This window comes from Barbus barbus, assembly GCF_936440315.1.
Source record: "Barbus barbus genome assembly, chromosome: 17".
Taxonomy (NCBI): domain Eukaryota; kingdom Metazoa; phylum Chordata; class Actinopteri; order Cypriniformes; family Cyprinidae; genus Barbus; species Barbus barbus.
Window position 1 is genome coordinate 16,622,518 of NC_136745.1, and position 20,254 is coordinate 16,642,771.

Below are 20,254 nucleotides of genomic sequence, written 5' to 3' on the forward strand. Positions count from 1 at the left end.
GTCGTCAGGAAAAACAAGTTGAAGATTTGAGTAAAAAGATTGCCTTCATACAGTGGAAAACATCCATGGACACAAAACAACAGGTGTAATGGTAAATCTCTTCACCAAGATCTCATAATAGTATACTAATTAATTGGCCACAGAGCTCTGGAGAATGTCCTGTCTTATTAATCACTGCAGCTTTTCAACATACTGTATATTTAGGCATACTATTAAACAGACTAGTATAGTAAACATTCAACTAGAGCTAACAGTAGTTAGACAGTTTGTTATACAAAAAACATTCTGCTAAATTCTGGTAACGTTAGTGTCCAGTTATGAAACCTAGAAAACAACTATTACAAAATGTTCTATGTAGGTTCTGATTAGGTTGTCACACCGCTGTGAATGTTACTGGAACATAAGAATTGGGATAAAAATAAACAGAACCTACAGGGGCGTAGCACTCAACCAGTTAAGGGGGTGGGCCCCTCACAACACAAAACCTCGTCAGTCATATTCATAATAATAATCAGTATATCATTATGTGCCCTCCTCACCAAGGGCCCCTGTTACTCAGTTCCACTATCACCCCCTGTCTGACGCCCCTGGAACCATACACCAACTTTAGGGAAATGTTCTGTTATTGCTGGTGCCATGATACATCTTTGTAAAGTGGGATCATCGTGTGGAACTTTAGCATAAATTAAACACAGCGTGGCTAAAAACACTATTTTAGTAAATATAGATATTTTTGCAATTTAAGTTGCTTAAATTAAATAATGTGGTTGGAGGCGTGCCACGGAATCCCAGCAGTGGGAGGATTTAGACAAGCGCTTTCTCCTCCCCCTCATGTTCACTCCTCCCATCCAACTGTCTCCGCACTTTCACAGTCATTCATTGCGCTTCCATTGGACTCGTCTCGCACCCTGCTTTCCTCCTGTGGCACTTCGGACGATGTTTGCGTGCAGAGCAGCCTGGCAGAGGTGTGGGCCCCTGGCGCGACAGTCCCTGCACCGCGCTCAGCTCAATAGAGATGGTGAGCACCAGCGTACCTGTCTCATAAAGTTTCATTTTTCTTGTAAATCATGTAATTTCCAGGGTGTTTTGGGCTTTAATTGTGATGAAAATGTGCTTGAGCGAACTGTATCATAGATACAGATGGAAGCCTATGTGGTTTAGGGTTAAGGGGACATGAAGGTCAGTCTCAGCATCGGATCCTATTGTTCCTCCACATTTTTAAATGGCTTTCGATATAACTGTCACGTTTTTAGTGCCAGACAGAAGTTGCACTCCTACTATAATATACTAACACATTTGAAGGGGACACAATGTACGCATCTCAAACCGCAGCCTGGCACCAAGCACACAAAAATGTAGCCATCTTGGGCACTGAAGATCTGCATTAATAATCATTTTGCAGAGATGTATTATTGAAGAAAAAAAAAAAACACTGCCCATTCCTGTGCATTTTGAACCTTGCGAAAACTTAGTTGTGGACTCTTGAACGTGACTCGATCAATGTTTGTTCTGTCAAATGCATTCCGTCGTCACTAAATAGATTATGAAACACGAAATTGCGTAATAGGGAATCAGTTGAAATTTGAGGTTTGGCATCATGGTGTAAGTATGCATACTGCTTGATTTGTGACCTTCAGTGCTCTGAGGGGCCATATATGTTTCAACGTACAGCTCACGTGGTCGAGCTATATAGACGCAGGCGCGCGGACCTATGGAGCTCAGTGACTGCTGTATGGCAAGCTGTTTTACATTTAATCCTTAAAACTCACTCTATTCTCATGCTACTAGTACATATTTTTTAGCTACTTGTATCCATTCCGTTAGGTAGTAATATTATTTTTTGGGTACTTGTACCTTTAAAAGATATCAGTATTGTTTCATTAGGTATGCTACTAATAATTATTGCACTTACTGATTTTTTAAAAAAAAGGTTGTGCATAAAACTAAAAGATTATTAGAGTATGATTTAAAAGTCTACCTAAAAATTCTACCTTATATTTAATTCAATGTTACTTGCTGTTTCTTTGTAATTATTTGTCAAATTTACTAGCAATTCAGAGTGAAAAGTTTGGGAATAAATGCTACATTTTTTTTCCCAGTGTGGATGCTAGTATTAAACAGATACTATTGCTTATGTGTTAGATACTTGTACTTATTTCAATAATGACTAGTAAGTTTTCTTTTGTTGCTAGTAACACATTTCACATTTTTGCCATTGACTTCTCTGGGGATCAACTATTCAGTTCTGACTAGTATGTATTCCAACTGTGACTTGTATTTATTCATTAGATTCAAGTAGTTATACATTAGGGTGCATTTTTGTGTGCTAGCTCATGCTTTTACAAACTCCGTTCAGTGTTTTGTTCACTTATGGCTTTGTGCATGTAGTTCTGAGTTCTAAACATTGGTTTTTCTTATTATATTTAATTTAGCACTGGCATTTCAAACCCCCCCCCACAATTCCTTAATGTACCCTAGGGGGGTTAGTAGACCCTTGTTGGGAAACCCTGGTTGTTTAAATAAACAGACATTTGTCTGCCCTTACAGGGCTGTGCTTGATTGTATTGGTTAAATGTGAAAATCTAAGTTTGGATGTTTGTTGTGCAGTTAAAAGAATATTGTGTAAATATTGTGTCAAATATGAGTTTAGTTTTATCATTTATCTCTTATTTGCTGTTGTTAAATGGTATTCTGTAAATCTAGTACTTATATCGGCCATTGCAAACCTAAACTAGATACTGTCATCAGCATCTGACACTGAAAAGGTTACATTGGTTCCTAGTAGTCTAACTGAGCATGTATCGCTTTCTGTTTGCTTCACCTTTTGATTCATGGGAAAGATTAACAGATTAGCTGGTATAAATAACACAGAGGTGTCTAGAACCTATTTACTCTAGCTGGGCACGAGTGACTGGTTTATCTTAATGAGAGTATTGAAGAGACTCTTTAAAAAGTCTGCAAAGTTTGTGTCAGAATGAGCTTGATTTGACTGCACTGATGGCCTTCTAAATTTAAGTTGCTCCCTGCCCTCTAACTTTTTTTTAGGACAAGGAACTGTCAGCCCTAAGGAGACTTTTTTGATAATCATTGAAGCATAGAATATAAAACAAAATATTTGGTGATATAAGCAATTAGCCTAAGTAAGAAAACAGATAGAATAATGCATATTTCTTGTATATAGAGGGTTATAAACTTGAATTTTCTATTTTATTTTGAGTCCACTTAGTACTTCACATCCATAGTATAAAATGCTGTTCACTTAAGATTATCGTCACCATATTTCTGAGTCATGGAAATACCACAATAAATATCTAGATGAATGCTGACAGGCATATTTATAGGTCCCTAAAACCATTGCCCAGAATCCAATCAGGCAGTGACCTACTGGGCAGAGAGCAGCTCTGGTTTGACTGCCATGAAGGTCAATCTCTGTGTCAGACACTTTGACTAAAACATTATTATAAAACTTATTTTAAAATTCTATTAAACTATTAAGTTGATTAAATCCTGAAACTGAGAGCGGGAGAAAGGATATCTTACATTGTTGCCTCAACTAATAATGTGCACACATCTCAAAACGTTTGTCTTACTGCTCTGTTCTCTATGCAGTAGTTCCACGGAGGCTGATGTCGTCAGTTCCTGGCGGCTCTGGTGAGAATCTCTTTTATGTCGTCCTCTGCAGTGGGACCTTCGCAGGTGCCGTGGCATATGTAAGTCTGATTAAAACTCAAACCATTGATGAAATAGTTTCATGTCAGATCACTTGTTGAATTAATTAAGGTCTTTATTGAATTCTGCGATAGGCTTACAGAACAGTTGCAACAGATCAAGCACGTTTTGTTGATCGTGTTTCTGAAATCAGTGCTCGCCCCAAGTCTGACTGGAAACCCAAACCGTGGCCACCCAAGAGTAAGTCTCACCTATGGTCTGGTTAAACATCAGATTTTATTCTTGTTATTTAGTCGGTGTCACTTTTGGGATTGAGATTTTCCTGTGGCCTATTAAAACTAGGGTGCAAGAGCAGAAACCATTTACCTGGCTACAGAAAGTTGAGTAGCATAGCTTTCTCAAGATGTAAAATACTGGCATAAGGTCATATACAGATCAACTTCAGCATCTTGTTGGACGTATTTAATGAAAACAATGCTATTTACACAGCACTGCTAGCAACCCTGAAGATTTCTTTCTCAGTGGCATCATTAATGCTGATCTAAATTGTCAGTTTAGAATATGTCTGTATCCAAAAATATGACATCTAATGTAGATTACAACAAATAATCAGTTGCTGCCCTTCCAAAACATTATAATTACAACCACAACAAAAGACATGTTGGGGTATGTGGAATACGTTTGGCACACACTCACATTTATCTTGTGGTGGTCACTACAGTAATGTTAGACAGCTGAAATTTGCCCTCTTAGTTCACAGTCCTGCCAAATCCACCTCCACCACATTTAATAACTGTATCAAATCCAAGCATGTCTAACACTCCTGCATCTGAAACATTATTAAACTGCCTTGTATAAATTTCAGCTGCATTAAAAAGCTCTCTCATTCAAGTGTTATAAATAAGGAGATATCTGTTGAAATGAGGTCTGAAATGAGTGAGTGACTGCTGACAGAAAGTTTTATACAGCAGCTTCAGGGTTCATTGACATTTCAGATTACAATGTGCCATCATTTAACTTTTGTTGTTGTTGTTGTTTTTTAGGTGGGGAGAATGGCAATGGTGAGTTCATGTGTGATCTTTTTAAGTCATAATCTCTCCATGATATACCATAAATAACCTTATGAAAATGAAGTGAACAAATTACTGTTCTGTCTTTTAAATCTGTCTTAAATCTGTCAGTTCTGTCTGTGACACATCTGTTTGCCTCAAAACCAATGGGATCAATTTAGTGAATTTTGCTAAAGCTAACTTGTGCTTTAACTTGCATGGTATGAACTGCTCCAAAACAAGTATTTTGGGAGTTATTACTGGAGAAGTATAATAACCTTGGTTTCTCTAGATCAAAGGTTAACTATATAATGATGCCCCCTACTTTTCAGTCTCCTGACTCTCCTCCCATTTAGTCGATCCTGATACCTGCAAAAAAAATGAACAAAGATTATATTCTTGGCACTTAGGTTATGACCTGTTCTGATTAATATTTGCTATATGCCAAGTAGGATCAACTTAAGTTTTGCCAATATCCTGTAATGACACTACAGTGGGCAGGTATCGGTAGAATACGGCTAAACTGCAATGCCAAAGAGCCTAGATCTTCCACAGACTGAAGCCAAAAAGTGAGCTAAACAAGACTGATTTTGATGAAACAATGCATTTTTATAGCATTTTTGTCTTGGTGTTGTTTGAGCTACATCCTTCCTGTAGAGTGTGGTATTTACATTTACATTTAGTCATTTAGCAGATGCTTTTATCCAAAGCGACTTACAAATTATTTACCATGCCAAGGTCATGGGTTCAATTCCTGGGGAAAGTATGATCTGATAAAGTGGATACCTTGAATGCAATCACTTTGGATAAAGGTGTCTGGCAAATGCATAAATGTAGATGTATGATTGGATTAAAGAGTTGTTCTCATGTTACCTTTCTAACCCACCTGATCCCCTGATCCTATTTGTCAGAAAGCCTGTTAATCAGAACTGGGTGGCTTTCTCTTTGTCACTTTCCTCTTGAATAAATTGTGTATATGATCCGTCTGCACCCCTGTGCACTCCCATTCTCTCTCACAACCCTTTTCCCCAACTTACTTACCTGTGATCCTCTTTTAATAACTGCAGTCTAGTCCAGAAAGACTTGCCTGCCTATATAAACAGTTTTATACTGTGGTTTTTCAAATGCCAAAACAGAATATTAAACAACAAACTCAAAGCTTCACCTAATCTCTTTCCTAACTTTCCTAACTGTCTCTTTGTTCTGACTCTTTCCAGAGTAAACTAATTCGGACAGTCTGGGCTGGTCACCTATAGTCTTCATTCAGAACTTTTTGGAAGATTCTCTTCTGAGCTAATGTCGTTATGAGTCCTGCTTTTTCCATTGAACTGATATTTTTCATTCCACTGATTTTTAAACTCTTATTTAAAATGTTAATTGTGGTGTAATACAGTATAAATTGAAAGACTGCTTCCCTCTGTGAGTTAACTAATTAAACACGCACAACAAAGCTCCTTTGGTTGTTATTCTGTGTTGCTGGAATTCACAGCGTTGCTGGTACTGCTAACTTTGAACAGATGGTAAGGCTCAACCATCTTTGTATTCCCTCTCCTCACCTGTCCTCCCAGCCCCCTTCTTCCTGTTGTTTCTGTTCAATTTCTCTTTTCACCTTCCCTCCTCATTCTTGGGTTTTGCATGCTGCCTGCAGTGACTGGGTTGTGTGTGATTTTGACAAAGCTAGATTTATATTCCCCGTTTAGCCATTTATTAGGGGTTCCAGGAGATTTGATAAGATGGATGCTGTGTGAGAGACATTTGAAAGACATGGCGGCAAATGTAAAAGTTTTGCTGTGTATATGGATGTTCTTATCCACACTGTTGTTCGTAGGTAACTAGCATAAATTTAATTAAATTAACTACCATAATATATTATACTTAAACTAAATAATTAAATTATCATTATTATTTATATAATAAAAATAATTGTTAATTTATATTACTAAAAATCATTATATAGTTTATGATATTATTATATATTTCCTTAGGTAATTTGTTGCAGTTAGTACAGTTCTCAAAATATTAATTTATTAATATTATAGTGGTGTATAAAGTGTTATTATAGTGGTATATAGGTGGTGATTATAGTACCACCTTACAAAAACTGTCAATAAATGTTCAGGTATCATTTCACTCCTGAATAAAAAGTTATATTTTGCAAGATCTATAATATTATTTCTCTTTATTTATAAATTAAAAATCTGTGAAATCTGTTTAAATTTAATTGCACTAATTGAAATTACTAATTAATTTGAAAATGTAATTGTAAAATGTAAAGATTTTAAAATGTAAATAAGAAAATTGTAATATATGGTAATACTTTTTTATTTTATAAATAATAATAAATGATGATGATAAAAAAAAAAACTCTAATTCTCCAATTTGTAAAAACGTCATGGTAGTATTGATTGATCTAAATTGAGTTAATTTATGACAGGATGATTTGAATTACTGCAGTGTACTGATTTGTTTTTTTGTTCTTTGATTTTGATTGCAAAATATGCTTTTCAAAAAAATATGCTTGTCTTATTTTATAATCTTATAAAATAATCTTAGTCTTAAAATAGGTTTCATTTTCTTTAGGCAAAATATAATTTCATATAATTTCAACCCAGTCATTTCAATGTGAGAGTATGAGTGTGCTAAAAATGAAAACATAGCTTTATGCCTAATTTTTCTTTCTTCTCTGTTGTCTGTTTAGAAGAAGCTACTGCAGAGGAAGGAGAGGTGGCAGAAACTGTAGAGAGCGTAGCCGAGGAAGATGTTCCTGCTGAGGCACCTGGGAGCTTGCTGGAAACAGCCGAAGCCACCGGAGGGAAGACGGGAACTCTAGAGACCGTTGTGGAAAAGGTTGCAGAGACTGCAGAGGTGGTTGCTGAGGTGGCAGGGGTTGTTCATGAAACAGCAGAGGAGGTGGTAGCGGTGGCAGAAGAAGTGCAGAAGGTAGCAGAGGAAGTAGAAGCAGCAGCAGAGGCTGTCGTAACTCCTGTTATCCAAGCTGAAGAGCCGGCGCCAGAGAGCAACGGTACGCCACCAGCCCCCCAAGAGGAGGCAGTAGCAGAGGCTACTAGTACAGAGTCCTAAATGGCTCATGGGTACTCAAACACTCACCCACACACACACAGGATACGGAAGACTCAGATGTCCTATACAGCAAAATGGTCACTGTTTCACTTTATCCAGAAAAGAACAAAACATGGTACTTGAACAAAAAAGAGAGATTTTATTCCTCCAATCCTGCAGGTCTTCCTCATTTTTCTTCCCTTGCAAGTAGATTCTTTAGTCATAAACTGAAGTTTTAAGGTGCTCAGAGACACATGGACTAAATGACAGTGTATGTGATTAACTGTATAGTCTTTATCATACTGTACCTCTTCTTTTTGCATCAATGAGTTATACAACAGAATTTGATGCTCGAGTTGCAATAATGTCAGCCCACTATATAGCACACATCTTATTGTGTATATTTTTATTCTATTCCTGGATTTTGCTGGAAATATTAGACAATTATATAAATTATAACCTGAACAAAATTATAAATTATTATTTTTTTCAAGTATTGATGTAGAAACCACTGTGAGAATCCAAAATTGCTGCTATTTGTTACATGTGACCAAACATTCCAATGGACACACTTAAGACCATCTATTCCTGTTATCCTTATTTCTTACGCTTAGATTTAATCTCAATCTTCTCACAAATCTGAGCCAGCCTTCTGTCATTTTTAACCCTTTTCTTGCCTTATCTTTACAGCAAAAAGACACCAAAAACAAATGTACTGCTGTATGTAGTTATTTTTTTTGTTTTGTAATAACAGTTCAGTCAAAAACATGCTTCTCTGCCAGATATCACTTAGTTGGTACACGCCAGTTAAAATTGTGAAAACTGAGAGTGTTTTGCTCCCTAGCAACTAGGCCAGATGTGTTTCTGTATTAGTTTTCCCTTTATATTCCTCTGTATGACTGAACTGACAAGGAACTCCGTAACTTACCAAGAAGGTCATGTGTGTGTGATTAATGAAACTGCTCATTTATCTGGAAATCGCAATCGTGTAATAAAAATGGATAAGGGATTCAACGCCAATTAATAAAATGAAATTGATAAATATCAAAAAATATTCTGTGTTTAATTTTTTTCTGAAAACATTCTGCTTTTACAAACTGAAATATAACATCGTAAACACTGACAAGTTCATCCTCTGTTTTAAAAGTAATGTTTTAAAATGCTGAATTTAGTGTAAAGGTCATTGATGTTGTACATTATAACCTACGATATCATCTCTACAAAGGAAGTTGTTTTATCGCTTAACTTTTGTGGTAGTTATAATTGCGGTGTGTCCCTTTCTAAGTGATATTTGGCAGTAAAGCCTCTTAATGTATGTTCTGAATGATGGGAAACCCCTAAATGGAGCTTCATGCTGTGATCATGCATGATGATACATACTGAAAGTCTCTTACATTCTGTGAAATGCAGAGATACACACCATACATCATACCTGAATGCACTAAACTTTACTTAAGCTACTTAAGCTGTTTTCGTTGTTGTTATAACTATCACTAATGTGGTGGGGATGAACCTCTGCACTCTACTTTTAGTAGTCTCATTTCTATCTTTCCCATTTTGTCTGTCTAGATTAATCTTCTGTTTTAAACTACAATCACACACACACCGAGAAATAACTATTTATTAACAATTTGAACTGAAAATTATTTTAAAGTTATAAAACCTTTAAATAAGTAATTTATTACCTCAAACATCTAATGTATTTTTTTGTGTGTGTGATTATTGGGTGGCTTGATTATGTCTTTTAGGGTTGGTTAGCACAGCAGCAGCAGAAACAGTAGAGCTGGCTGCTGCCTCTGTGATTGAGGTTGTTCCTGTGGAGTCTGTATTCGTGGAAGATGTGCCAGTTGAAGCTCTACCAGAGAAGCCCACTGAGGTTCCTACAACAGATCATTTGGAAAATGTACCAGTAACAGAGGTGGCACCTGTTGCTCCAGTGATGGAAGAGGAACCAGCTTCTCTGGTAGCAGAGGCAACAGATGCCGCTGTAATAGAAGTGCCTCCTGTAGCAGAGCAATTGTCCATTCCTCCAGTGACAGAAGAGATACCAGTTTCTCCTGTTGTAGAAGAGCCTCCAGTAGCAGAGGAGACACCAGTTGATTCACCAGCACCAGAAGTATTTGCTGCTCCAGTGCTTGAAGCAGCACCAGTTTCCCTAGTTGTAGAAGAACCAGCTGTTGCAGCAGTGGTAGAAGCGACTCCAGTTGTAGAGGACGCACCAGTTGATTCTCCAGTACCCTCAGAAGAACCAGCTGATATCCCTGTGATAGAAAAGGAAGTATTAGTTGCCCCAGTGACAGAAGAGACACCTGTTGCACCAGAAGCAGAGGAGGTATCAGTTGGCCCAGTGATTGAAGAGATGCCTGTTGCCCCTGAAGCAGAGGAGGTATCAGTTGGCCCAGTGATTGAAGAGATGCCTGTTGCCCCTGAAGCAGAGGAGGTATCAGTTGGCCCAGTGATTGAAGAGATGCCTGTTGTAGCAACTAAAGAACTTGAGGAAACACCTGCAGAAGTAGCAGAAGAGGTTATTCCAGTGGTTGAGGAAGTGAAGGCAGAAGAGGTGATTGCAAAAAGTGCAGTTGCGGAGGCTCCAGTAAGTATAGTCAAGGAACAAGCAGCAAGTCCAGTTGTGGAAGTTACAGAAAGTGTTGTTGAATCAGATGTTGCAAGCACAGTGGTCACTGAGGAAGTTGCTCCACCTGAAACATCAAGTGCACCTTCGGAAGAGCCCAAACGAGACTACATAGTGGTTGTCTTGGAGGGAGCACCCAAAACAGAAAAGAAGCCAATGGTGCTCGGTGTGTCACCCGTGACTGGCAAGATCCTCCCAGCCCCTGAGGATGGTGAAGAGCCATCGAGACAGGTAACAGGTAATCTGGTTTAACAATGCATTGCTGGGTTAACTAGTAAAGTAAGTAATGATGGGAGCAAAAAATGTGGATTAACAGAATCGTAATTTGACAATTACTTGAAATTAGTTGAATAGTGAATTAGCGAGAAGATGGTACGATGTATTAAGACAAAGACGTGTGTATTCTGATGTACGTTCTTGATATACTTTGTGATATATACTTTTGTTTTATTATCTAAATGTTACTTTTTAATATTGTTCCTAGGGTAAGCACCGTATGCTTAAAGTGCAGATGTATTAGGACCAACTAAAAAAAGGTAACATTATATTATGAAAATCATGTTTTCTATGTTTGTTTGTGTTTGAATAATATAATAAATAATATACTTTCTAATAATAATAATTGAAATGTGATATTTTTTATCAAATGTAATGTTTCTAAACATCTCTATTATAGTCTATTATATACTGTAATACTTGAATTTTAAAATGTATTAAAATAGAAACTAGTTATTTTAAACTATAATAATAGTTCACAATAGTAATATTTTCACTTTATTCTTGATCAAATAAATGCAGCCTTTATTGAACACAATAGACTATTTTAAGAAACATTAACAAATCTTACCGATCCAAACCTTTAAAAGGTAATGTATATTGACATGATAATTTTTTTATTCTTGTTTTGTATTTTCTCAGTTGGAAGCAGTCAAATGTCCTGGGATAGTAAGCCCGTGCTCTGATAAACAATTAGTGATGTGCCTTCCCCATTTCCTTGACCCGCTGGATTTCAGTAATCCTTACACTGGGCCCAGAATGCCGTTTCCTTTCGACTCAGCTCAAAATAATACTCTATTTCTACTGACATACTCTCCACTGGAGAGTGGTTACTACATGTGAACATTCACTCCACTCTGATGTCAAGACAAAAGTTTCTTTACAATTATAATATGCACAAAAAGCTGTGACCTTTATTTATAGCCTTTTTAAATGGAACTCCACTCTTTTTGACTCAGCTGCACATTGGAGCCTATACTATGAACCCTACCTCAAACATCAAATTATAGGACATGTTTTGGAATTGGCATGTCAATAGTTATAACCAGCAGGGCTACAAATTTGCCACAAACACTGTCATACCTGCCGTATGGCCATCAGTTTTCTGGTTCTCCTCTGTCTTCAATCTATTTTTCATTTGCATTATTTATGAATTAACACTATTTATTTTTTTGTGCCTCTCTACCTCAGCTTGAAAAGACAGTGTTATCTTTTTTCCAGTTACCAGTATTATAGTAACCAGCTGGCATTACCAATGTGACATGACTAGGTCAAAAAGCAACTGACAAACCTTTACCAATATAGTCAATACAACAATAAGCCATGTTACAAGTCACATTCCGGTATTCATTTCTAAAGTGAGTCACTGCAATGTTATCCAAAAGGAAAACCCCAACTGCTTCATCTTTTGCCTTTGTTTTCCTGTTCTCTCTTTTCTTGTGATTATAAAACATGTTGTTTGGCAAATACATACATTCATTTGTTTGATGTGGCAAAAACAAGGTCCCCAAACCTGTTACGCCACAGTTACTCTCTCATTGATACTACAGTTTTGATGCTCTTATGATTCGAGATTTTAGACTGGTAGACTGACATACTATGTGGATACACAAGGGAAATTAAGGTCAGATGATAATAATAATAATAATAATAACAAAATGAAAAAACAAACTACCTACAACAGACCTAACAATTTTGTCTCTTATGTCCTTCATATTTCAAAAGGGACCTTATAAGTAAGATTACAACTACATAATGTGAATGTGAGGGAATAATGGGAAGTGTGGTTCAGTATAAATGGTGTTTTCATGGGTTCTTTTCTGTTGTTGTTTTAAGGGTTAGGGATGTAATACACGATCATGTGCTCTTATGAGGCTTCTCTTTCACTGTAGGCCCTAACTAGGTTTTTTTTTTAACTGTGAATGTATGTCAAAGAAAAATAAAGAGTTAAAACACATTTATGTGTGATTGTTTCATTATCAGGCGCTTCAGAGCAGATTTCTCTGTTAATAAGCAGCAATATTAGATTTGGGAATGACCTTTTGGTGATTTCAGGTGAAGCATTTTCAGGACTGTAATAGAGATTTGTCTGAGGGTATGACTACAGATTGCTATTTAAATTATATTATTGTATATTTGAAATATAGTGAGGTGATGTACTACATTGTCTACATTATATTATATCTGCCTAGCAACTTCCCCAGAAACATTTGCTAATTTAAACATATTATTATGATATTATTTCTTGTGATAGTATTATAAATAGGTTATTTATATCATGATCTCTATCCTATTATTTTTTTATTGTGTTTTTAAATTGAGCTCGATGACATTTTAGCGCGCACGCACCTGACAAGGGTGTATGTGACGTCAGTTACGGTTACTGCGCAGTTCGTCAGTCAGATCCAGCAACTGGAGGCCCGAGAACCAGCTGCTCAAAACATTACCTACTACACCAACGCAGCCTGTCAAAACTCATATCTTTTTATATTTTACATTGACCAAATAGACATATGTCTATCGCCTGCATGCGTGCTCTTTATTAGCGAGCAGTTCGCGCAAGTTGACCAGCTTTAGCATCAGCCTTTCATTAGCATGGTTAGCATGCTAACCTTATGACAGAGTGCTCTCGACTGTTTTGAGGTGCACCAAACGACAAGAAATCACCACAAACGGTGAGAAATATCATATTTTTCTATGTATGCATGCATAAGAGGTTAAAATTAATCCATTTAGCCATAATTAGAAAGTAGGCGGTTTGTTTTTAGCGCGGCTGTTTAAGTTGCACTTTAAGCGTTTGTTTACCGATTTAATGATTCGTGGGGGGTTTTTGTAAAATTTCATCATTTGTTTCTTTTTTGTTTTCTCTTCACTGTTATTAATTCAAATTTGGACACTCCTTGTTAAAATAATCTGTTGAAACAATATGTTATTGCAGGAGAATAGAGGCGCTATTTGTATGTCAGTTATAATATAACACATCCCTAGTCTATCAGTTGAGTCTAGTATCAGTGTTTACATTTTGTATGTTTGATGGAAAACCGTGATAAAGGGCAACACAGTAGACTAGAGGAAATTAAAAGCAAAAATGGAGCATGAAATGGGTACCCTTAACCCTTAGGGTTTAAAAAAAACCCACAGAAACAGTGAATATGATTGGACTGAGATCACTCTTGCCAACAGGATACAGGCCTCTTCCGTTTTCTTGTTTTGTTTCTGCGTGCGTGTGCACATTTGTTTGCCTGAAGCTCTGCTTGTGATCTTTATTCATTTTAGATTATTTCCATGCCAACTGAAAAGACATCACATGATATCAGAACCCACTTGGCCTAAGTAGTCACAAGATTTAGTACAAATGCCTTTGGGACATTTTAATTCTAAATAAAATATTTTAATTTACAATGATTTGTCTGAACAGTATGTTTTTAAGAGTAAAGTTTTACACACAATTCACAATGTGTACCACACTGCATTTACCAATGGCTGTTTTTATTTCTCAGGCTGACGTCACTCAAGGTCATCAGCAGGGGCGCAGTGGATAAGTGCAGTTCTGACACAGAGGAATGAGTCATGACCTCTGTGGTGATTGTAGATGGTGGAGGGAATATATTGGAGTATGTCACTGGAGATGAGGAAGCTCAGCAGGTGAAGTCCGCACTTGTACAAAATACACCCTCTCGTATTAGAATTGCAACTTCATTAAAATCTACATTAAAAACATTTTAAGGCAACTCAAAGTGTTTGTTTTTTTCCCAGGAGGTTTGTCCTGATGGGGTGGAGGCTGATGGAGAGAAGGACTGCCCTGCAGTAATAGTGGAGCAGGTGAATAGCGCTGATGTGGAGCAGTGTTATGCTGCTCAGGTGCTAGTCTATGATGATCAGAATACCTACCTGGTGCAGGATGTGGCTGAGGAACAAGTTGTGGAGACTGAGTTGCAGGAGATAGCAGCAGGTAAGCAGTAATTCTCTCAATTGTTAGAGGGCTGTGTTTCTATGCAAGGAAAATGTTGTATTATGCGTTTGCTTGAAAGAGCAATCAGTGAGGTAGTCAAGTTGTAGCACTTGTTTTTTTGTTTGTGTAACTAAACAATGGATCTAATTCTGAAAACCCAGAAAAACATGACTGCATTGACATGTTTGAATTTTCATGTTTACCACTAAACATGATGGTGATATTAGATTCTTTTCCAAATATTTTTTTAGAGGGCTTAATTTTCTTTTAACAGCAGGAACAGCTAAAGAGGGACATCTTGTGGCGTTTTTGTGGAAGTTATAAAAGATACACATTAGAAAAAAAAACAGTATGATTTGTGTAGGATTAGTACTCTTTAAACACTTGGAAAAGGGTTAATAAGTTATGCAAACCTGAATCTGGATGCAATCGATGGTTTTGTATTATTTTTGTTTGTTCTCTGTGCTCAAACATGCAAAATACAATATTGACTGCTCAGAATTGCATTTACCTTTTAAAAATGCAGAAAGGCAGCATATATAGCCTATATATAGTTGCATTGTCGTCTGTATAACCTAAGACTGAGAGATATTGGTAATTATTTGTATAATATTAGAGATAGTTGATCGTTTTTATACAGCAAGCAGCTGGTATGACTACTCAGTTTCACAATGTATCTAAACACCAGATTTACTCAGCAAAGACTGTAAACAATAAAAAATACATCACTCATCACATAAGTGTGTCACGTGATTTGAGGTAATGAGCTCTGGGCTTCTGTTGAAGTGAAGGATGCTAAAAAGCTTTTGACAACCAGGAAGTGAAGAGCAGCTGTCGTTTACCAGTGCGCCAAGTTTAAGTAATACTAAGTCATTTCTTGCTCTTTTGTTTTAGCGACACTTTTATTCTGTGTTAGTAGAGTAATGTGTGCCTTTGATGTTGTGTATATTTAAAATTGTTCGTTTACAGTCAGTTGGAGTTATGATTTATTCTTAGCGGATTGATGCTGAATATCGGAACCAGGAAGTGTGTTTGTTTTCTTTTTGCGTCTTAGCCACGTTGTCTTATAAAGTGTTTATAACAGGGTTTAGGGTTTAACAGGGTTTTGCGGATGAGAGTGAGGGTTAAAATGTTTTGTAGCGGCTGTTTAATTCTTGTTGACTTTGTTTAAATCAGCTAACGGTTCTGCTCTTTACTGATGTCTTTTCTAAATTAACCAAGACGACAATTAACAAATTTGTTGCGGTATATTTTGAAGGATAACGGGTGCGGGTTTGCTTTGTTAAAAGCGACTTGCAAGAAATCTGACTTGGTTAACGTAGCTTTTGATTTTATGTGACTTAGTCGAGATTGATGCAGAAAACGTTAGAAACGTTTGGTTTTATAAAAAAGGTTTGGTTTCGATTTATTGTCCTTGATGCGGATAATTATTCGAACACTTGCACTGGGTGCAGTTTAACAAATGAGATTAAAAATGTTTTTCGTTTTCGAAGTATAGGGCGGAAGTGTACTTACAGGCGTTATAGGTCGTTGAGTGACAGGACGCTTAGCCAATGAGCGCTTAGCATTGTTTTGAAAGCTGCCGTGTAGCCAATGAACATCGAAATATAAATATATTTTTCCTTTACCGCCAATGTATTACTTTATGTACTGGAACACGGAATGCTTTTAATCAAAAGCAAGCTCAATTTTGATCTTGAATCATTATTTGGTCCTGTAACATCTGTTTGCACATTATAGTCTTAATACACAGATAGCCCAAGGATTTTTGTTTTAGTACAGAGTATTTAAATGATTGTATGTATGCAGTTTGTTTGCTTGTTTTTATTGTGCAAGAAAAAAAAACATTTTCCTCTCTCTCTCTTAGTGGAGGTCTCTGTGCATGATAAAACTATTGAAGCAGCTGAAGCTCTGCTGCACATGGATTCACCAGCCAGCATGCAGGGTGATCGCAGCACAGGTGAGATTTACATCTTCACATGCTCTGCATGCTGTAAAACAGGCTAACCTAACAAATTACTACTACTTACTCAGTATATCACAGTTGTGTGAGGTGTAAAAATAACAATAGATCTCAATCACTGCAGAGGAGCTTTTTTCTGAGGTGGAGGTTGAGGTGAGAACAGAGGATATGGGACCCGTTGCCAAGGATATTGTTGTCCTGCAGGAGACCGATTTACTGAAGAAGAAAAAGAGAGGTGAACCACGCTTTACCCAATACAATGAACTACAGATATGGTTGAAAATGAATGCATAATTATTGCTTCATATTATAGTACATTGCATTTACTTAAGTGTGCTTTCAGCTCAATTCCTTAATTACATTACCTAAGTGCAGAAGTCAACTTATCATTGTTCAAAACTGTGTAATTTTTTGGAAGAGATTCATTTGTTTACTGTGATCTTCCCCAGCAGGACGAAAACCCAGAACTCCACGGAGTTTCTGTGATGGTTCTCTGGATATGGTCTATAAGAGGAAATCAAAAGACAGCAAGGGTGAGCGTTTCTGTTTGTTTAGTTGTGCAAGAGATTTTTGTTTTTTCCCGGTGCCACAACTTCTAAGTCTAACTCTTACAGGCTCAACTACTTACCTGTGGGAGTTCCTATTGGACCTTCTGCAGGACAAGGAAACCTGTCCAAAGTACATTAAGTGGACTCAGAAAGAGAAGGGTATATTCAAGCTTGTGGACTCCAAAGCGGTGTCTAAATTATGGGGCAGACATAAGAATAAACCTGACATGAACTATGAAACAATGGGGAGAGCACTCAGGTAAGGATTTGTCATTTGTTTTATTTTTTTTTGTTTGTTGTTTGTTTGTTTGTTTGTTTTTTGGACACTAGAAAATGTGCTAGCAGTCTTGATTGATCTTTTTTTCCTCCTTTTTTTTTTTTTTTTTTTTTTGTAGGTATTACTATCAGCGGGGCATTTTATCAAAAGTGGAAGGCCAAAGACTTGTGTATCAGTTTAAGGAGATGCCCAAAGACATTGTTTTCATAGATGATGACAATATGGACGACAGCATTGATGAAGGAAAAAGAGAAAGCCCAGCTGCATCCAATCGTAGCAATTTAAAAGGCAAAGGGACTACAGTCTCTCCCTCTACCGCTGTACCTAAAATCATCAATCTAACCTCAGGACAAGATACCTTTATGACTTTGCAACAGTCGCCAGACATAGCGACAGCCCCTGGGTATGTATTCTATTAAAAAAAAAAAACATTAAATGGAATCCAAAAAAAATCTCTAAATACATACAAAAAAAAATTATATATATATATATATATATATATATATATATATATAGATATAATTTTTTCATATATAAATAAAACAAAAACACACTATTTGGAAAGAAATAAAACAGAATTTGGGGAGAAAAATGTATCTCATATGGCCCTATTGTGGTTAAAATTTTACCTCTTAAAATCGCACCTATCACAATGCTTTTTTTGTTGTTTCCAGGACAGTGAGGTTTGCCATGCAGGTTCCTGTACTCATGACAACACAGGGTCAGAAAATCTCCACAGTAACTGTCAACTCTCCCACTGTCCGCTCGCCGATCTTTCATGCGCCCAACTCAGTCGCTGGGGGTAACAGTGCAGGCAAAGTGGTTCTTCAGGCCGTGCCAACGCTAGTGCCTGCTCGGGGCCAAAGCGGGGAGAGAATCACCTTGCAGCTCATCACCATTCCCACCATGCCTGGCAAACCTGGCACTCCCATCACTCTGAGCACATTCTCCCCTGTCACCGTTCCTACCAGCAACGCCCAAGTCCTGAAGCTCGCCGTCCCCTCTAACATCTCCACAACCACCTCCACAGCTCCTGTAACTGTGGTTACTTCGCAGCCGGGAGGGACTGTGGTGCCGAACACACAGCCAGCGATGTCTTTACAGGATGTGACTATTATTAAGGTTGAAACTCCTGAGGTTTCCGTGGATCAGACAGCTAACATGGCTGTGGAGAACACACCGAGCACACAGACGAACCCCACAACCACACAGAGCTGAGCAAACATCAAATATCACTGCATTCACTCACAGGAACCGACATCAATGCTTGTGACAAAGATGCAAATAAAACAAGTGATGTGAAAAGTGGCTGTCTCTTATGTGAAACGTATGAAACCAGCACTACAGTTCAGACGCTTGCTCACGTCCAACACTATAACCACCATGTGTAGCCTGAGCCTGGGTTATACTTTTCTTTCTTAAATTTATCTGTTCAAATCACGCTTTATAGCATACCATCTGTGCTGTGATGCTGTAGGAACGAACCTCATTTGGTGCTAAAGACTGAGAGGAAGTCATGTGGGTGAAGAGAAGCCAAGATTTTGATCACCTGGTAATTTGGAGCATAAAATAATCTGTGCATAGACATACAATTGCGGTAGTTAATGATAAAACAAACTTAGGTCAGCTTTTTCCTCCTTAATCATTACTAAAAGTAACATTGTGCTTTTTGTGTAAATATGAGGTTTTTTTATATATTTTGTACCAAAAAGTTTTTTTTTTACAGTTCAAAGGAAACTGTTTTTTGAAGGACATTCAAAGGTTTTTTTTTGTATGTGTGTCATTTCAGACTTTTTAAATTTTATTTCTGTGCATTTATCACTGTATGTTTTCAGTATCATGCATTCACTGCTTTGTATTTTGCAGATATTTTTTTTTTCACATGTACAAAAAAAGGGAATGTCTGATACAGTATATTGAATATTCAATATATGAAGCATATATTTTGTTGTATTCTTACCCTAAAATTGTATCCAAGTAGATTTAAATATATACAATTATGCAAACAATTTTTTTTTTTTTGTCTTTTTTTTTGTGGGTAGAAATGACTTTTCTTTATGTGAACTTAAAGGTCTTTCTCCATTTATTACAAAATATGACAGAAAAGGTCATGGAGTGTAGGAAACCTGTCTTCATGGTGTGAATTTCAGTTAAATTTCTATCCATTATGAAACCTCAAAGTATCTACGTTTCTGCACACAAACTTTCCCTAGATGTAGTTTGATATTAGATGTTGTACTGCAGGGATTTTATTAGTCTCTGTGGAATGTACTAGGATTACTGGAGAGCTTTACTGTGTTGGTAACTTTAAACAAAGCCATCCATATTTTTGCTAATTGGCTCAGAGGGGTTCGGACCAGACTAGATTGACTAAAGCATGACAATCTTTGCATCCGGATCAGAAGAGATTTTACCATTAAAGGATGGATTTAGAAGGCTGCAAGAATATGTTAACAAAATAAATGTTGATTAAGTTAATATAGAAATAATTGCAATGTTTAAAATATGAAAGTTTTGTATGGTAGTTTACATGGTAATTTACTTTTGGCCCTCTAGCGATTGAAGCCTCAAACTACAAGTTACATGCGGAGGAACAATGTTCTGGTAATTAGAGTTGTGCTTCGGCTCTGCCAGCCTATGCTTCTTACCGTTACAGATGATCCTATGAATGTCGTTGAGTAACAACAACACCAAAACTCTCCCAATGATGAAAGAAAATGGATAATAAAAAATATGTCTTAGTGAAGTGAAGTGACATTCAGCCAAGTATGGTGACCCATACTCGGAATTTGTGCTCTGCATTTAACCCATCCAACGTACACACACAC

At 37.0% G+C, this 20,254-nt stretch overlaps 2 protein-coding genes across 10 annotated transcripts; both read left to right on the forward strand.

The window, feature by feature from the left end:
- The first annotated feature begins 849 nt into the window (after positions 1 to 849).
- Positions 850 to 12,642, forward strand: LOC306883669 (protein MGARP-like). 6 transcript variants are annotated; one of them, XM_079439047.1, is made up of 8 exons: positions 885 to 1,018; positions 3,610 to 3,710; positions 3,804 to 3,909; positions 4,713 to 4,730; positions 7,417 to 7,740; positions 9,527 to 10,648; positions 10,895 to 10,946; positions 11,329 to 12,617. In XM_079439047.1, exons 1-7 carry the CDS (start codon positions 937 to 939, stop codon positions 10,897 to 10,899), a joined length of 1,758 nt encoding a protein of 585 aa, XP_079295173.1. In that variant the 5' UTR covers positions 885 to 936; the 3' UTR covers positions 10,900 to 10,946; positions 11,329 to 12,617. The 6 variants fall into 6 exon arrangements, 4 of the variants coding, with proteins under 4 accessions (XP_079295174.1, XP_079295173.1, XP_079295171.1 ...); XM_079439045.1 differs by having other exon boundaries at positions 9,527 to 10,641; XR_013785371.1 differs by lacking the exon at positions 4,713 to 4,730 and having other exon boundaries at positions 850 to 1,018; positions 3,804 to 3,925; positions 9,527 to 10,641; positions 11,329 to 12,642.
- A 426-nt stretch (positions 12,643 to 13,068) lies between these two features.
- On the forward strand, positions 13,069 to 19,433 carry LOC306883359 (ETS-related transcription factor Elf-2-like). Of its 4 annotated transcripts, none has more exons than XM_079438549.1 (9): positions 13,069 to 13,361; positions 14,187 to 14,331; positions 14,443 to 14,638; positions 16,506 to 16,598; positions 16,726 to 16,836; positions 17,051 to 17,134; positions 17,216 to 17,408; positions 17,545 to 17,829; positions 18,101 to 19,433. In XM_079438549.1, the coding sequence occupies exons 2-9, from the start codon at positions 14,257 to 14,259 to the stop codon at positions 18,642 to 18,644; spliced, it is 1,581 nt and encodes a 526-aa protein (XP_079294675.1). In that variant the 5' UTR covers positions 13,069 to 13,361; positions 14,187 to 14,256; the 3' UTR covers positions 18,645 to 19,433. The 4 variants fall into 4 exon arrangements, with proteins under 4 accessions (XP_079294675.1, XP_079294676.1, XP_079294678.1 ...); XM_079438550.1 differs by having other exon boundaries at positions 17,054 to 17,134; XM_079438552.1 differs by lacking the exons at positions 13,069 to 13,361; positions 14,187 to 14,331; positions 14,443 to 14,638 and adding an exon at positions 15,410 to 15,497 and having other exon boundaries at positions 17,054 to 17,134.
- Positions 19,434 to 20,254: the final 821 nt, after the last annotated feature.